Source organism: Trachymyrmex cornetzi, unplaced genomic scaffold, assembly GCF_001594075.2.
Source record: "Trachymyrmex cornetzi isolate Tcor2-1 unplaced genomic scaffold, Tcor1.1 scaffold45, whole genome shotgun sequence".
Lineage (NCBI taxonomy): Eukaryota > Metazoa > Arthropoda > Insecta > Hymenoptera > Formicidae > Trachymyrmex > Trachymyrmex cornetzi.
The window spans coordinates 720670-740278 of NW_017299289.1; the positions used below are offsets into that span (position 1 = coordinate 720670).

A 19609-nucleotide genomic window follows, 5' to 3' on the forward strand; every position below is an offset into this window, starting at 1 on the left:
GTATATTCGCGCGCGGAAAGAAATATTACAGCATAAAAACAATCTCGATGAGTATACTCTGGTAATGTGAAAATTTGACGGCCATTCATTACATCAACGAATGTCTTTCTGTCGCATTTTTTTAATTTTATAATTGAAACTGGACTTTATAATACACGGAGAGAATTTTTTCTTAGAATTTACCCTGAAAATATGACAATCGTGGGACAACATTGTATTTCGAAGAATTTTAATATAAATCTCTCTCAAAAAATATTGTATTGTACCACAATCACCATATTTTCAGGGTAAACTTTAAAAGAAAATTCTCTCCGTGTACACAATATTAAAAAATATTATCGCGGCTTGAAAATTATGTTAACAAAATGTTCGTGAAAGGGTAGAAAATAAGTTCGACGTTTCGACGAAAATCATACAAGTTTGATAACAATTATATGAAATTTATAAGGAAAATAGTATATTTTAATATCTAAATAAATTATTATTCTAATATATTATATATAACACAGGTATCTTTTCATCTTTTATAAACCATCGGAGAGAGAAATTATATCGAGCAATTCGATTACTTATTCATGACTAGTCTAGATTCAAGTTGAAATGGCTCTAAAGATAGACGATGCGCTGGTCACGTCGAAACTGTCAATTTTCGTGTACCTTGAAGCAGTCGCTTTCAAGGCCAGTGTCAATGAGGTCGGCAGGGTTACGGAGAATCTCGGTTTCTATGGATCTAGTAATATGACGGTAAAGATAGTACTCTCGCCTTCATCGAGCGTGTAGACCGGCATTGCTGTCAGGTAAGTGACTGTAGAGAGAGAGTGAGAGAGAGAGAGAGAGAGAGAGAGAGAACGCTCGGCAATAAACCAGTAAGCATGCCGCCGTTTCACCGAGAGACTCTTCATCGGCAACGACCTTTACGTAATACCGTCCAGGCGATCCGCCCGGGGGACCGCGGCTCGGAATTACGGTCGTTATTCCGACACTTCCACTTTCCATGATTCTCTCGCTCGCTGACCGGGTCTCCCATCGTTTGAAAATAACGTACGAAAGTGTTGTAACACTCACGACGTCCGTACACGTATACATATGTATATATTGCGACTACCAGTGCGTGCGTGAAGTCATCGACGAAATTAATAAAATTTGATTTCCCAGGCTAAATAGAGTTTTCAGGAAGGAACGCGCAGCTTATGACCACCCACGTAAGCTCTATACTGTCCCGGATGCACTACTGTACGTTGGGATTGTTGGGAAATAGAATTCCGCACGGCATTGGTTTTATAATCGATTTTATAACCGGCGTAAATATTAACTACGCGTCTATTAATTATGATACTTTTAATTATAGCGATCGTTAATTGCGCATTAATTTGTTCTTTCGGTATACAGACGCGAAATTGCGAGAGATAGCTTTTATAAAGCCAATATTCTCTCACAGGCGCAGTCGGATAATCCGATCAGGCGCTGGAATATAAAATTCGACATAAATTATGTGGCATTATGAAATTCTCCGCGAAAAGACGGATCCACCTGATTTCGCAGTTACGGCTGTTTTTACTAGCAAATTTTATCGATTAACCTTTCTTGTCTACCCACATTTCACGGGTGGGCGAGCGCATCCAAATAGCAATGCGGGAGAGTCAAAGCGAGGCGTCGTATCGGTATTCAAGGGGAAAGAATCGTCCCGCAAGAAAAAGCTATTAAATTGGGTTACACGGTTGAAATGGAGCCGAGACCTTCGCTTTAAATGACAAGCGTCGTCGGACGATTTCGAGCATTCAAATGCGGTTTTTTAGTCAGAAAACGATAGCCTTATGACGACTTTATTAATATCACAGATAACCAAGTATGTCGATGTTTACCGGCGCATTATCCATAATACGTGATTATCTTACCCGACGACCCTGATACTATATCAACTCCACTCAGCAAATGATACCGCGCAAAGTTACTCGCTGAAATCCACGGGGGTACAAGTTGTTTTTCACGAGCGCTTGTTAATATAATTAATAGCGGAAGGACGAGAGCGAATACGACGAAATCAAACAGAAAGTACGATAACAAATTAGGACAGTAGAAAAAAATAAATAAGACGATTTTATATAAACTTGTTTAATTTTCCCGTAATTAACATGGTATATAATTGATTAATTTTTCATATAATAAATACATTTCAAATTTTGAAAGCTCCACTCGTCGATTCACTTTCTCTGGTTTCAATTTAAATTCTACTATCTTTTCTAATTTACGGCAAATTATTCATTTCTGTGTCAGATTACGAAATCGTTTTAGAGAGCTTTTGCCTCCAGTCCGACCAGTCATTGTTACATGATGAATTAAAGCGCGCGAAATTGTATCTCTCGATGGAAAAAGGAATCTCTTTTCCTCTTCCTTCATTCCGATTACGGAGCACGTCGCTTTCGCCCGTGAAAAACAACTTGTAACCCCGTGGATTTCCGCGAGTAACTTTGCGCGGTATCATTTGCTGGGTGGAGTTGATATAATACCACCACACAGCGTCGTCGCGTAAGGTAATCACGTCTCGGATAATGCGCCGGTAAACATCGACATACTTGGCTGCATACAAGGCGGAGGAGGAAGAGGAGGAGGAAAACGGAACTTACTAGCCGACTGGCCGAGCAAGATCGTGACGTGGGACCGCGTGTCCCACGAAAGGGAGCAATGGGTGCACCCACGAGATCGACGGGAGATAAATTCTAGCGAGGTGCCGCACGCTGTCTATATGCATCTATACATGTATATATATATATATATACAGGGTGTTCCGTATCGTTTCATTAATATTTCAGAGAGAAAGAGGATGAAATTTTGAACTAAAAGTTCCTTTACCAATTTTGGCTCAGACCATTGCTTATCGAGTTATTAATGATTGAAAGTTGATCAATCAGGTAGTACGCAGATGGAATATGACGGAATAATTATTGTACATTTATATATTATGTAGACATTCTTGTGTTAATTATATAGAAATTGGCGTAATTAGATCCACGCTGTGTATATGCTCTTATTGTCTATTTTTTATTGGATTCTGGAATATGCATCAGGAGTATAGTATGTCATGGGACTCCTCGCGCTTGCTATGCACATTATCTCAATCGAAACTTATTCTAAATTTTTATATTAACAAATAAATCAATCAGTCAAGTCTGAGCGAAAATTGGCAAAGGAACTTTTAGTTCAAAATTTCATCCTCTTTCACTCTCTGAAATATTAATAAAAAGATACGGGACACCCTGTATATGTACGCTATTACGTGGCACCGTTACGAGGCGTCGAGCACCGCGTACACGGGCGAGGTGAGGACGAAAACGGAACAGTAATAGCGAAAGGGAGAGGATAACGTTGATCCGCGCGCGATTCGCGTGACCGTTGCAGTCGATCGCCACGAAAAATGACGTATTGAATGGCACGTAGAATGAAACGTACGTTACGTTGCGTCAATGTAATCGGCATACGACAGGTTTATCGAGAAAGATATGAAAACGAAAGGAAATTCTGTGTAATTCGAGAAATTCATGCTCTAGCTTTTAATCATTTGTCGAGTTAAGTGTTCTCGTTTTTTATTGAGGCTGAAATTAACTACGATTAATATTATAAATAATGGTTACGTTCAGTAGAGAAAGTAGATCTGCAACTGTTGTAAAATTCTTTAATACGAGTGCCCTTAGTTTCTCATTATAGATCTAAATGTACAATCACATAAAAAAATTTTGCAATTGTTACAAAACTGCCAAAAGCTGTTTCCTCTGCTGTCTCGCAATTAATGATTAATAATATATAACGAATTGGGACTTGATTATCTGAATTACATCCGTTACATAAATCTGGAAATCATAGGTGAATTAATAAAGCAAAAGGAGCAACGTTTCTACGGTTCCATCAAAATATTCTAAGCTATTCGGAAACGACAAAGTGGAAAGCGGGAAATTTACGATATTGAAGACACATAGACAAGACTAGACGTAACGCTGGAATGCGAATTATGCATTCTTGCAGGAGAACACGGAATTGTAGGAAAAGGATAGGAAATTAGTGTAATTTACTGACAGAGAAACCAGGTTGGCATATGTCAATGTCCTACACTAGCATGTACGTATATAAGTAGTTTCAAATTTATCGTAGATAAATTAAAAAGAGTCTTGAAAAAAAAAAGAAAGATACATGAATAAAACTTAGTCAGAATATACAATACAATTCTCCCATGTTCGATTAGACAACAGACCGTGCATAGTTCACGGTAATAAAATACCAGGTTTCGCAAAACGTGCAATCGATTGCGCATTTCGATGATTGCGATTTAATCCCCCGGAAGGGTTTTGCCGATTTCCGTTCCAGTCGCAAGGTACTTCTACTTCAAGGAACTACGACACGCAGTAAAAGTTTAAAACTCGATTGGAGCGCACTTTAACTACATTTCGAAACGGGAAAATCCCGGGATAAGAAAACGTCATTAGATTGCGTCAGATGTAACACCAAAATTGACAAAACTAGTTTTTCAACGAAATTTTATCAGACTTATATTGACGTATAAATCTCTTGTGCGAGACATGGATGCCAACGGCACAGTGACAGTTGACGAGAATTTGCTGAATTGATGCGTGTCGCGTTTCTATTCGATATATCCGTATAAGCTGACAGATTTATCGGTAAACGGATTGTAAATTGTAACCCGTAAGAACGGATTCTCGAGCAAAAGTTACGTGCAAAGAGACTAGTTTTAACGTACTGGATTAATGTGAGCGTTCGCTTGAACTGGAAAAACACACGGACGCGATCGATGTCACGTCGGCAGCTTCCGACACCAAGGGGAGTCTACGACGGTAACGATTGGTATGTCCATCGTTCCTCAGAGAAAGTAACATATAAAACCAAAGCATAGCAAAGGTACTGGCGAAGATATGCGACGAGAGGAAAAAAAAAGAAGTCAGGTATCGCAAACATGAGCATTCAACGAAGGAGGAAGAGAATGAAACCTGTTCGTTAAAGGAAGAGAAGAATGTTTCTTCGTGGCTCGTGTATTTGTTAAGGGAGGGGAAGTGAGGCGTCTGTCCCAAAGGGGAGTGGTGGTCGCTCGGGACGGTGGGACCGTCGTCGCCGTAGCTGAACAAAGAGGTGTAACGTGGGGGTATACGACTTGGGGCCTCGGACCCGACGGGCCCCTGGGTGGCGAAGGCGAAAGTGTGCCGCGTATATAAGACCAGGAATCGACGGCAATCAGCATCCAGTTCACTCCTGGACGCACCCGGAACACCGCGAGAGCAAAAATGAGAATCCTGGTACGTCCACCGCCGTCGACTTTTTTCGTCCTGGTGTCGCGTCGGGAAGTTCGTCCGAGAAGCCTCATGCACCGAAGAGGCCCGGGTAGATAACGCCGCCTGCGAGAAGTGAACGATGGAGAATCTTGGGATTAATCGGGGTGTGAATTGCTCGAGGGAGATCAAACGCGCATCTTCGTCGCGGTAGATACGGATAATCATTACGGGATTTCGCGAACAAGTTGTGCTCTCGAGGAGTGTTTTCTTTTTTTAAACAAACGTTTCGCATTTCAGCAATGTCGGTTACACGATTTTTAAAACGGATTCACTTTGCAAAGTGAACGAATCGTTTTCGTATTCAGTACATTTTATCGCAACATTTTGATTCTATTTATTTTTAAACTTTTGTTAAAATTTTGAAAAAATATAATACATCGTGCGGTGATGTATTTGTGTATTTAATTCTATGGATTTATTGAAACGCGAAATGATAGGTGGTTGTTTATATTAATCTAGAATATTATTTAAAACGTACCTTCGCATATATATATATATATATAAATGTAATTGATTGAATTTTTACATTTTGCAACACATGATATCAGAAACACGCTTGTGCATACGTTATTGGTAGAAAAGTTCAACCTTGCGGATGCAATATTTTCAATCAGTTCTTCGATGTGCGTCATTCAGTTAGAGATTGCGCTATCGGTCTTGAATGCGCTCGTCGTAACGCTAGCATTATTTTACATTGTAAAATGTATATCATTATATAAGAATGACGCGTATATTTTCAGGTCTACGTGGCAGTTGCTGCCCTCGTGGTTGCGACAGTACTGTCGGAGGAGACCGCGAAAGTTGAGAAATCGGTGAAGTCCGAGAAGAAACAAGAGAAGCGTGGTCTTCTAGGTCTTGGTTATGGTTACGGTTATGATGGCGGATATGACATTGGATCTGGTGGACACATCGGCCTTGATGTAGGCGGTGGATATGGCGGATACGGAGGAGACTTTGGCGGAGGATATATTGACGGTGGTCATCATGAGCACCACGTAAAGACCGTGACCCTTGTGAAGAACGTCGCCGTGCCCTATCCTGTGGAGAAGCACGTGCCTTATCCGGTTGAGAAGCCCGTACCGGTCCCCGTCAAAGTGCCTGTACCACAACCGTACCCAGTTGAGAAGCACGTGCCTTATCCGGTCAAGGTCCTCGTGAAGGTGCCCGTACATGTGCCCCAGCCGTACCCAGTGGAGAAGAAGGTTCCCTATCCAGTGCACGTACCAGTCGATCGTCCCGTTCCGGTCAAAATCTTCGTACCACAGCCTTATCCAGTTGAAAAGCACATTCATGTTCCGGTAAAAGTACCAGTGCCGCAGCCGTACCCTGTCGAGAAGCCAGTTCCGGTAGCGGTGAAGGTCCCAGTTCACATACCCCAACCCTACCCAGTTGAGAAACTCGTACCCTATCCCGTCAAAGTCCCAGTTGACCGTCCCATCCATGTGCCTGTACCCAAGCCCTACCCCGTACACATTGAGAAGCACGTGCCTTACCCAGTCGAGAAGCCAGTTCCCTACCCCGTGAAGGTTCCAGTTGACAGGCCGTACCCCGTGCATATCGAGAAGCCCGTGCCCGTCCACATTAAAGTACCGGTACCGGCGCCGTATCCAGTAGAGAAGCCAGTACCTTATCCGGTCGAAAAACCCGTGCCAGTAGCAGTCAAGATTCCAGTCGATAGGCCGTACCCCGTTCACGTCGAGAAGCCTGTGCCTTACGCCGTGGAGAAGCCTGTACCTTACCCAGTTAAAGTACCGGTGGCTGTGCCCATCCATCACGAGCACCATGGACATGGCGGTTATTACTCTGGTGGATACGAGGGTGGATACGGAGGTGGATACGGAGGTGGTGATTTAGGCTACGGTCACCATTAATATCGTTACCTCCCGGCTGGTTTTCCGTTGTCTTCGTGCAAAAGATTTCATCGCGAGACGATGACGGATAGCCGTGAGGATTGTCTTAGGTTACGAAGGTTACCGATCCGAAACGTTGCCGTGCAGTGCAGCGATATCTGCCACTTTGTACCTGGATCGGAATCGAGGACGATCTCTGGTAGACGATCGCGTACCGGACTATCGTAACTTCGAATCCGATCGCAACGAGGACGCGGCACGGCGACGTGTGCCAGTTAGGAAGAACGAATGACCAGTAGGGATGTACTCGTCTTTAGCGATCTTCGCTCGAGAGCAACTTGCTTGTCTTACTTTTGTACCGATATTAGCAAAGTATATGTATTTTTTTACGGAAACGAAATAAATATTAATGTAAAGTAGTTGCGCCTTATGTACTTATTTACTTTTCCCATTTTCATATATTTCCTTTTTCCTAAAAAAAGTTTCTAGAAAATAAAGGAAATAAGAATTCATACAAAAATAATGTTAAAAATTCGCGTAATTATTCAATTTTTTCAGTTTTCAAATTAGAAGTTAAACTGACGAGACTGTAAATGACATAAATAAACGAAAATAAATAAGGCTTAATACCTCTCTTGTAATTTTGTATAAATACATTACATACTTTGTTAATATATTATATACGCAATATGTGAGTATGATGTTGATTATTTGAAAAATGTATAAAGGATAGATATAAAAAAGGAAAATGTTATTTATTAAGAAAAAACTTCAAGACTAATAGCTTTTCTTAAAACGTCTTGGACTTTTGCTCTTTTCTACTCGTAATTGATAAATGTCATTGCATTCTATCGACAGCACGAAATTAAATGATAAGTTGTCGACCCAATTTCCGGAGGCAACGAGTTTCCGCCAAATCGATAACCTTGATCGTAATTCACTCTACACTTCCAATCTCATCTTAATTTTTCAAGAATAATCACATATATCGCAAGACGTTTATGAATAAATTCGATATAATTAATGTTTAATTAAATTCATTACTTCGACCTTCATTATCCTACATTTCTCGAATTTCTCCAGGGAAACTTGAAAGTTTGTTATGAGTGAATTCTCAAGGGAGTGCTCTGCTTTTCCCTCCAGAGAAGTTACCAACTCAATCCGGAAAATTAAATTGTAACGAAACTGGAAATAAGTATTCCTTCTTGGAAGCGTTCAATGAAAACTTATATCGTATCGGATACAATTACGCAGAATATTATCCACATGTGTTACCTTCCACAATTTTAATTATCATTGATACCATGATCTTATGGGCCAAATTTTCTCGTAAAATTTTGGAAATATTGCTAAGTGTAAAGTAATCATTTTCAAGCGGAAATAGCAGCGATTTAAAAAATTACATCATTGCTTTTGTTACATATATTCTTGTAAAGAAGGATAAAACTGCGATTTATTACGTGAGTTTTTAACTTAGATATAAATCTGACGAAGAGAGTCTCCTGAGACAAAACTCGAAGAAAGAAAAAGATAGTAGAAGATACTTTGTTTTATTTCGTTGTATCAATTTACAATAAATTACTGTGGTGCATCAAAGGCATAACGGAACAAAGAAGCTCGAAAGGGCACGATCGATCTTTGATTATTCCTTGTGTGTGTTATTTCGGCCTTCGTTACTCAATCCTAAAGTTTCATTGCGGCAGAGGCTCCCCTGGCGCCATTGCGGTGCCGTTGTCAGAGGTGAAGCCAATGCATCCGCGACTAATTTCTGCACGACCCACTTTGGTCGGAGCGCGCACGTTGGCTTTGCCACTTGACTCACGACTTGAAGCAACGACTTACATGCTCGTCTCCGCTACGAGCACGGGAACGGTTATGCAATCGCGCCATTAGCGCACGCGACGTCGAGGCTGAAAGTAAGAGTCTCTCCCCTTCGCCATCGTCTTGTCGCATCGAGAAAGATCGCGCGCTGGCCGCGAAGTCTACTTCCCCTTTCGTCCGTTTTCCAGGTCCACCGGAGTCCTTTCGCTTCCTCTATCTTTCCCGCCGCTCCTCTTCGCCTTAACTCGCGAAACCGTTCCATCTAAGACAATTACGCGGAGCGCAAACGACATCACTGCCCTTTATTAAAAAATATTGCGCTTTACTCCGTAAAGTCTTAAGATCACGAACGCCGTAGCGTAACGTGAGAAGGCTGGTAGCTTGCTTAAATGTCAGAGCTTTGACGGATTTTAAATTATATTCACGGTTTAAGGCCTGCTTCTTTTTATATAAATTGAAGAACTCTTCTTCGTTTCAATAAACATTTATAACTTGATATTTAATTATGACAGAAGATTAAATTCTCGATCGTTTTGATGATGGTTGGTAAAGAAGATCAGATTTCATATATAATTATCTTTATACGTATCCTTATAAATATTCCATAAAAAATTACGACATTTAATTTATTAATTTCAACTAAGAGAATTTTATTTTTAAAATAAAATCGTATTGCCCAAACTAATAATTTAAATTTTGCCATCATTATGCTTATCGTCCGTGGTTAGTAATTCTGTTATGAAATTTCCTATCGTCTAAATGAGTTAGAGTAAGAGGATCTCAAGCCAGTTATTTGACATTTATATATGATATTCGTTTCATCTTTGAAACAAACTGCCCACGCAGCGTTAAATATCGCAATCAGAAGAGAATAATTTTAAAGACATCCCGATTTTTAGCAGTTAACGAAACTTTTAAACGTAAAAGGTTAAATTGACTTAAATAATACGTTTTAATTGCATCCAATTAAATTATTATTTCGTGGCGTTTTTTGAATTAAGTATTCAATATTTTTATATAGATTACTATATAATTATTAACGTTTAAAAATTAAATTGAAAACAGTTGAATGTTTGATAATATTGAACGAGTATCTTCATTCTTCAGAGAGTCTCGAAAGGAACGGTGTTTCTCTAAACTGCTTTGGACGACGGTAACCGGTAAAGCAGCTAGTCGCTTTTACATTTACTGATACAATATAAAGACATTTAACATATTTTCTAAATTAAATTATTGTTTTTATCAAATTAGACAATATGGAAGAGTTGATTTCACACTCCAAACAGCTTACACATAATCAAATTTTTTAAAACAAAAAACTTATTATTACTAAATTTGTTATACAAAAAGCAAACTATTGTCTAAAAGTTATTTTTGTTAAAAATTTTTGTTCAGTTATTGTAATTTATTGTAAACAGAACAATGAGCCTAATTTCTTTATCAAAATCTGATCTTATCTTTTATTTTGTATTACTATTATATGCGGATACTTTAAATTATTACGATTCATGATGATTATCTGGAATGTATATCGTGAGAAATAATATCGACTGTAGTTACTGCAGACAATGTTTAAGCGGCAATTCGTATTCAAGATTAATGTGCCTTAAATTGCATTGTGAGAACATGATCCACGATAAGCGAAAGTAATGATGCGAACGTATCATGATCCACTTCATACTCTTAGTGATCGACATTTGTATAGGGGTGTTTTATTGTAATTGTTGATAATGAACGACAATTGTAATTTCAACCTAGGATATAAACTGGCGTTATCATAAGTCGCAGTCGGTACAGTTCGAAGTAAAATAATATAGCCTTTCGTTTATATAAATCGTATAAATAAGATGTATATCGATTATTAATATTAGTAGTTTGATGTAGTGGTAAGTGTTGGTGATATAATAATTATACGCAATGAGTAATAATTATCGCGTTAATATGTTTTAGAACTAAATAGAAACATAAAAGTAAAAAAATTAAATAATAAATATATAATTAAAACGTTTTTTTTTTGTTGTTTTTTCTCTGTTATTTTGCTGCCTTATTCGCGCTAGAAAGTACGTATGTAATAACGCAACGATCTTGAGAGTGAAGGCAAAATCTATATATTAAAGATGTTAAGAAAGTTTACGAGCGTACGAATATGTAGTTCCGCCGTTATTAAGAAAACATTAATTGCGAAGGTAGATTTACGCGCGAAGCTTATTTGCTTTAATCCGCAAATATCGCATTTAATAAGTTACGAATCATTGATTTACGAATCATCTTCTCTTTTCTTCTAGCAAATAAGTTGTTGATGTTAGTGGCGAACGTTTTCAGGCGTAAATCGAAATAACTGAGAGTTTAAGCGCGGCATGTAAATTGAAAGTACATAATTGAAAAATATATTGAAATATAAATTATTACCCTATGATTAGTCTCACAAGACTGATTTCTCAACTAGATGGCCATTACACGTGTGTGAGACTGGAAATTATTATTATTATAGTGATTGCTACGTCAATACGTGATTTAAATGCGTATCCTAAGTCCTAAGCAGAGACTCCAATAAATTTATTCTTATTACATTCGTATTTGCGCGCGCTAATACGCTTCTTCCTTCATTTTATCGCTTGACGAATCTTGTGTATTTATGTCATAATCTAGATATCCGGAAACGTGAAGCACTGCACCTTCAAATCTCTCCGTTCGCACTTCCGCTCTCCACTTCCTCGTCCTCGAGACGAATACAATAATTAATACCTTCTCGCGAAGGTGCTTATTCCCAAGAATTTTAATGACATTGTCATTGTGCGAAAAAGTGGCGAACTGCAATCTCGCGTTAAAATGTTAATTAGATTTGAAAGCAACGCGCCACGTTTCTCCCGGTTTGTGCATCTTCGACAAAAGACCCGTCTGATTGACCAAAACTCTCTCTCGGTTTTTGCGATCCATCATGAAAAATTCGCAAATGATGTTCGCGAAATCGCGGGTAATGACGTGTGGACTGCACGACTAATTATCGCGATAATGCGCTTGCTTTCGAGCGTCAAATATTTGACACGCGAACGCGTTGAAAGGCGATAATGAAAATCGAATCGCATGCCCACCGCGAAATTCGTAAAATATAAAACAATGTGTGCACAATGTAAAACAATGAGGTCGTCATTTTTTCCTCATGAATAATCGAATTACTGATATACGATTGCATTAAAATGCGATCTCATTGCAATGTCGCACCATTTTACTACTGTTATTTCTTCTTTATCTCTTTTACGAACCAAAATCTATGTAACTACATAATTTTATGCGGCTATATAATTAATGTGTTCTCCTTGCGCGATATTATCATTTCAGATAACGAAGATAGATACTATATAACTTAAACGGTTCAATAAATAATTCGGTAAGAAACGAGTTCAAGCATTAAAGAAAATGGTTTATATAATTTTATTAATATCGATATTAGATAATTCTCTTGCTCTTAAGTAAAGATAAACGTAGTTTGTACTTGTATAATCAAAACGTTTATGTAATTCGAAATTAATTGGAGTACGTTCACCATAATTGCAAAATTCATTACGCCTCTTAATTTATGCGCTTGTCACGAAATACCGTCAATTATGATTTTTGGAGAAGTACTGATAAATATATTTTCAGCGATTACCGTGAAACAGGTTGTCCAGCCTCTCTGCGCAAGTTTCCATAATCACGTCAACGTGAAAAGGTCTTTGACACTTTTCACTTTCTGCATACGACGGCTTATCTTAGCGAAGCGGCGATGCGTAGCAGGGAAGTTTACTTCACCGGATTTATAGTCATATTTACGTTTTCAAGTGACCAGTTATGTTTCCGGCAGTAAAGACGTCGTCACGCATCCGAACAAGTAACATAAAGCTCAATAATGATAAGGATCGTAGCTGTGTAATACAATTTACGTAATTGGTATATTAAACATTTATCGCTTCAGATTGCTATCAGATTTCTAAAAAATCGTTTTTATTGGATTCAATATTTTTATTCGATACAAAAATATAATTTTTTAAAATTATATTTTTTAATTTTATGTTTGATTCCTATTCTTCTTCCTTTATTTATGTTTTTAAATAATAGATATATATTTTTTTATTTTGTATACATATAATAAATGCGATAACAATTCAAGATCACAATCAAGAAACAGTGTGGGAAAACGTCAACGTTCTATTAAAAAAGTGAACGGGTTTTGTCACCGAACAATGTCATTCTCTTTACAGATACATATTAACCAATTTTCATATATTAAACACATTCTTTTTACGAACATTAAAACCAGCATATGTACTGGTGCTTTTCTAAATAATTCTTGCTGCAAAAAATTTTCACTTTCGTCTTGCGAATATAATGAAACGCGAAAGTGATCTATCCCCTCTTGAAGAAGACATCGCGTGCACAGCCTCTGGATCAGTAACACGCCTCTGGCAGCAACGTATATAAGATGGTAAAAGTATACGACTGATCTATTTACTGTTAACTCGGGTAACGTGCTCGAAGAGAGAAGAAATTGTCTCTAGAGAGAAGATCGTTCTACCATTTCGTTCAAGATGAGACATAGGGTATGCCATTTTATACTGTTAGGACATTCAGTGCTGTGTCGAGTGTTAAAAATTAAAAACAGTGTTATATATTGTATACATTTTCTTCTTAAATGATGTGTTCGTATATTAGCAAAAATAATGTTTATGTGAAAATTTCGTTAAAGTGCAACAAAGTGCATAATATAAAATAATTTTTTTATTATAATTTCATTATTTTTTCTTTTTTCTTTTTTCACAACTTTGTAATATTATTTTTATAAAGGATAAATTTATGTATTGAAACCTATAATTACGTTAAAATAATTGAATTAATTATTTTAGAAAACCAAAAAAATTTTAAGAATAAGAAAAATTTTCTATTTTAAACTTTTCTTTGTTATAGAAATGATTAAATAAAATATAACATAAATGTGAATGCTTGTTGCATATTTTAAATTTAATAATATAATTTCTAGGAAAAAATATAATTAATTTTTTTTTATTTATTTAATAGAAATATTTAAAAATAATTTATTTACTGTTTGTATCCTATTCAAATAATTTATATGTACTAAAATATGGCAAACATTATACTTTCCTTTTTAAAAGGTAACATTTTTTCTTTTAAACTGGAAATACGAGTGATGCAGAAATATTTAAAATAACTTTTATTTAAAAATGCGGAAGAAATTCATGAAATTGTTTGGATTTTGCTGTTTGCAGAGATACGCAAGGTTTTTATTGCCACTTTTTATGGCCACTGCAATGAGTTTTCCGATTCACAACTATGATAGACGCATATATAAGTATGATCATTTTCCCACAACACGATATATTCGTCAAATTATGCCTTTCCACACAACACAAAATAGAGCCAATTATATCGCAGAAGGAAATATTCATAAATCAAATTATGCCTTTCCACATAACACAAATGTACTCAGAACTGAACAGAAATCTAAAGATAGTAAGTATTTTAACAAAGTTTATTTAATAAAGTTTACAATGTAAAAGATAACACATTCGGTTATCGATATTATAAAAAAATCTATTATATAAGATTTATTAGACTAAACTTAATTCGAGAAATAATTGTTTAGTTTCAGGATCTCACGTTCAACATTTTAAACGTGAGCTTGAATATGGATACGAAAAAAACTTTGATGTTGAATTGTTGAATAGCAGAGGAGACAGTGGACAAAGCGTATATGGTTACCAAGTACCAGAAAACGACGATAAAACTGTTACGATCGTAAAAAAAATTGCGGTACCGTACCCTGTAGAAAAGACTGTCCGATATCCTGTGATCAAAAGAATAATGTATCCGATTAAAGTGCCAATTCCGCAGCCCTACGCGATCGAGAAGAAAATACCGTATCCCGTAAAGGTCTTTGTCAAAGTTCCTGTTAAAATTCCACGCCCGGTACCGGTCGTCAAGGAGGTTCCATATCCGATTAAAGTACAGGTGGATCGTCCTGTTCCGGTCAAGGTGTATGTTCCAAAACCATATCCCATCGAGAGAAAAATACATTATGAAGTAAAGATCCCAGTACCGGAACCATTCCCTGTAGAACGAAAAGTACCGGTGCCGGTGAAGATACCGATACGTGTACCTCAGCCCTATCCGGTCGAAAAAGTCATTCATTATCCTGTAAAGATCGCGGTAGACAAACCGGTACCGGTTCCGGTACCAAAATTATATCCGGTAGCAATCGCGAAGCCGGTTCCGTATCCCGTTGAGAAGCCGGTGCCGGTTCCGGTCGAAGTGAAGGTGGAACGGCCAATACCAGTTCCGGTAGACCATCCAGTGCCGGTCAAGGTAAATGTTCCGGTACCGGAGCCATATTTGGTCGAAAAAGACGTACCGTATTTCGTAGAGAAGTTCGTACCTGTACCAGTAAAGATACCGATAGAGAGGCCTGTGCCGGTTCATGTGAACAAACCAGTCGAGTATCACTACGAAAAACCCGTTCCCTATGCGGTTAAGATACCGGTCGCGGTGCCGATAGAAGAAGGTACCGAACACTGATAGATGTAAAAGATGTAGTTTCATAGAAATGAATTATTATTGAACATAAATGACAATGTAGCTGCCAGAGGCTTCGTATTTTGAGCATGACACTTTTCGGTTTGAATAATACTTGAAAAAATACAAGATTTAGAAGCGTTGAACGTATCGCAAAAAAATAAGATTAAGTTCAGCCTTTTACAAGGTTAAAATAACTTAATATAATAAAGTAAAGAAGCATTTGTATTGCTTTCTCTTAAGATAGATAATTTATTTAAATTGTTGAAATTTTTACTCCTGAATGCGTATGTTTATATGCTATCTTTGCAATATATGTATTTATATTGTTATTGCACTCGGTATATTTTGACGGAATTATAGTTTTCATCATATTGTTGCTGTGAATCTGAAGACACGGTAGTGTCTCGGCACTATTATTGTAACGTTGTGAAAATAAACAATTGTGTTTAATAAAGAATTGCTCCTACCTAATTTCGATTTAAAAATTAATATCTTTCCGTTAAATTTAAGATAGTTAATCTTAATTCTTGTTTCTATAATAACTGTCAATTAACAGCTTTACTGAGCAAAATTAACGAGTAAAAAAGGATAATTTAAAAGATAATTAAAATAAATTTCATTTGTAATATTATTATTCCAGTTTCAGTTTAAGATTGCGTTTTAAAACCAAAAATTAATTTGATTAATTTACAGAACTGGATATGTATATAGAATATTCACACCGAAATGTTTTAAATACTAGGATCCAGCACAAATTGATAAGGACTTTTCGTATGTGATTGAAGTTTGGAGCGTTCGTGGAGCGAAAATTAAAAGTAAGCCCAAACTAAACAAACAGACAATTGACGATCACATATTATTATATACTCCGTTTAACGAGAGAATGATCTCAGATCGGATGAAAACTCCATTTTACGCAGGTTTTCATAGCGTTGTACAGCGTTACATTACCTGCTATTGCCAAACCGAGGTCATTCTCTCGTTGAACAGAGTATATATATAGGTATTTTTTAAATCGTCATTGGTCTCAGGCATTATCCTCGCACTTTTAGATTTTGGCTTCAAACGCCTGAACAAATGTACAAAATTTTCGATCCCATGTACATATGAGTGATCGTTAATTGTCTGTCTGTTTAGTTTGGGCTTACTTTTAATTTTCGCTTCACGAAGGCTTCAAACTTTAATCACATACTGTTATGTTACTTAGTTATGATTCACATACAATCTAATATCATAATGTCATTTATTGTGGTTAATTAAAAGATTTGCCATATATTACCAATATTTATGTGTAATCAACTGCTTTTTATAGTATAATATTATAGAAAAGAACAGACATTCCTAAACAATCACGGTCCACGGTTAGCTGTTGTATTTTGCACAGATCAATTACATAGCATTCCAATCTTAATTAAGGCGAAAATGAACTCGACTGGATATTGAAGCTATGACAGAAAGAGGTTTTAGTGGTTAAATGTATCGCAAAAGTTAATTGTAACTTTTAACTAATTCTATCATTTTAGCTGATCAAATTATCATTTTTTACTAGTTAATTCATTCCGGTGAGGCTGTTAATTGACAATCATTATAGAAACAAGAATTAGGATTAACTACATTAAATCCAATACGAAAGAATATTAAATTTTAAATCGAAATTTGGGATTAGATCGGAGCAATTTTTTATTAAAACTAATTGTTTATTTTCGCAAGTTTACAGCAATTTAATAAAATTAAATTTATGTTATTTACTTCTTTTAATTAAGTTTAATTAATTTTAAGTAATTATTATCATAAATTGGTTTACAAAGTGTACAATTGCTAATCATGGGAGTTAATTAATCACTAAAAGTGTTGTAAGATTAAAAAACTATTAACATATATCTTCTAACATAGGGAAAACCTATAATTAACAGGGGTAAATATTAATATTCAATTTTTGAAAAAAAAAAAATACTATCCGTTTTAAATGTTCCATTCCGTATTTTCTTTGTTCTATATAACACTTGGTACTAGCCAAGGACACGCATTATCCCGCTGGACATCGTGCCAGAAGGTGGTGCGTGTGAGCTAAATTTTAGTCAGGTAATGTAAAATTTTTGTAATCTAAAATGCTTATTTTGATTATTGTTTAAATTAATCGTCATTTTTTCCTTCAATTTGTTTCATATGACTCTGATATTAATTTGTTTTTAGTTTTTTATGTTTTTTGAATCCTATTTTACTAGTTTTTGATAAATTTAATTAATTTTATAAAATATTGGGATGAGCCATATATTAACAGATTTCGAGTGCAAGTTATAACACTATTAATACTTACTCCGCGATTAATTTTAAGAATGTAAAGAGGAAAGTTTTTAATGAAAAAAAAATTATCAAGAAGAATGGTTTTGCATTATGTGTGGTAAAGCCTACGAAGATGGTGCTCCTGGCGAGGAGTGGGTACAATGTACATATATCGTGTAAGCAATGGACTCACGTGAAATGCGTAAAAGGTAACACTGTCTCATTCATTTGTATTTAATTGTCATTTTGACGATGATGAGTAGCCGTGATTGATTAAGGAATAAATTTATTAAATCGAAGATTGATTAATATAATAAGAATACTATACTATAATTTTTCTATTTAACAATTAAAATTGAAAAAGGCTCCAAAGATTAAATCAATAAAGGAGAAATTAATGCCAATGAGAGCCGATATAGTTATACGACACAGTTATATGTGTAGTCAAATATAATATATATGTCAATCACCAATTACAGACATTTTGACCATAAGATTATGTCCTCCCCAGTGTATATAAGTAACAATATCGGAGTCAAATTAATATGTTGTAGAAAGATAGGCAAATGGGGCGCCGAGTGGTTAGCCACTCAGTGCAATTGATTTGTGATCTACAGATCCGGATTCGATCCCATTTGCGTCTCATATACGCAGTTTTTCGCGTTCGCCATTCGGATTCGGCGTTAAACTGTAGATCCCCTCGAGTGTTGATAAACTCTAAGGAAAATAAGAATGCAAAAACATAAGGGAGTTTTTGCTCCCCGAAAAGGCTCTAAAGCTAAATTGATACGCATGATACTACACGGAGAAAATTTTATATTAAGTTTTAATACAAATTTTAAATTACTCTTTACTATGTCTTGTATTTTCGATGGACTCTCACAACATGATTCCGACTTAACTTTTACTATGGTAATACTAATTTTTATCACATAAATAAAGTAATTATTTTGTTAAGCCATATTCTAACATGAAAACAGTTAATTTTTACTATGGTACGCAAACAAAATTTGCTAGGTATATTTGATTTTGTAATAAAAAATTTTTACTATAAAAAAGTGTAAAAATTACGTTATATTATTGTTTTTAAAAAAATAATTATAGCATTTAAACTTATAATTTACACGAAGACCGCAGCTACTACCACATTAGAGTAATTTTAAATATAAAATTTTCTCCGTATATGATCCCTCAAAAATGGGGTCGGAAAACCAAACCCGGGGAATACACTAAGAAGAAGAAGAAAGATAGACAGATACAATCATTGAATTATCGTTAGGCTGTTGTCCAAAATTAAAAATAGTCTTCTGTTGTACTTAACTGAATATCCAAACAAGAATTGAGTAATTTAAGTTGTACTCAGCATAACGATGATCCGTTATAAAACGATGTGATTATATATAACTATGTCTTGAAAGCGTACAGTGCTTAAAAATATATATTATATTTGACTACACACGTATAACTGTGTTGGCTGTCATTAGCATTAATTTCTCCTATATTGATTTAATAATATATTGATTTTATAATGTTACTATAGTAAATTAAAAAAAAATAAATAATTATAAATAATATATATTATACACTAAGTATAAGAATATTCAAGCCTATGACGGTCAAAGCTAGATCTTTTTTGCCTAAACAATTCCCAGTGAATTATTTATATATGTACATGTATATACAGGGTGGACCATCTGAAGTGATCCAGTCAAATATCTCGAAAACTAGTAGGGATAGAGAAAAATGTTTCGTATG

At 35.9% G+C, this 19609-nt stretch overlaps 3 protein-coding genes across 3 annotated transcripts in view; 2 read left to right on the forward strand and 1 right to left on the reverse strand.

Annotated features, from left to right (window-relative positions):
- Window positions 1-19609, reverse strand: part of Ance-3 (angiotensin-converting enzyme Ance-3) — a 64244-nt gene that overhangs the window by 18285 nt on the left and 26350 nt on the right. The gene's annotated exons all lie outside the window — the stretch shown is intronic.
- LOC108764743 (repetitive proline-rich cell wall protein 2) lies at window positions 5203-7604 on the forward strand. Its single transcript, XM_018513101.1, has 2 exons — window positions 5203-5297; window positions 6074-7604. Exons 1-2 carry the CDS (start codon window positions 5286-5288, stop codon window positions 7202-7204), a joined length of 1143 nt encoding a protein of 380 aa, XP_018368603.1. The 5' UTR covers window positions 5203-5285; the 3' UTR covers window positions 7205-7604.
- On the forward strand, window positions 13501-15698 carry LOC108764742 (proline-rich protein 4). Its single transcript, XM_018513100.1, has 3 exons — window positions 13501-13581; window positions 14266-14509; window positions 14643-15698. The coding sequence occupies exons 1-3, from the start codon at window positions 13570-13572 to the stop codon at window positions 15569-15571; spliced, it is 1185 nt and encodes a 394-aa protein (XP_018368602.1). The 5' UTR covers window positions 13501-13569; the 3' UTR covers window positions 15572-15698.

Excerpts from the sequence above, each read along its gene's own strand:
- LOC108764742 (XM_018513100.1), top strand. Across the intron at positions 14,510-14,642 it reads TGAACAGAAATCTAAAGATA|TTTCAGGATCTCACGTTCAA; the intron begins GTAAGTATTTTA and ends ATAATTGTTTAG.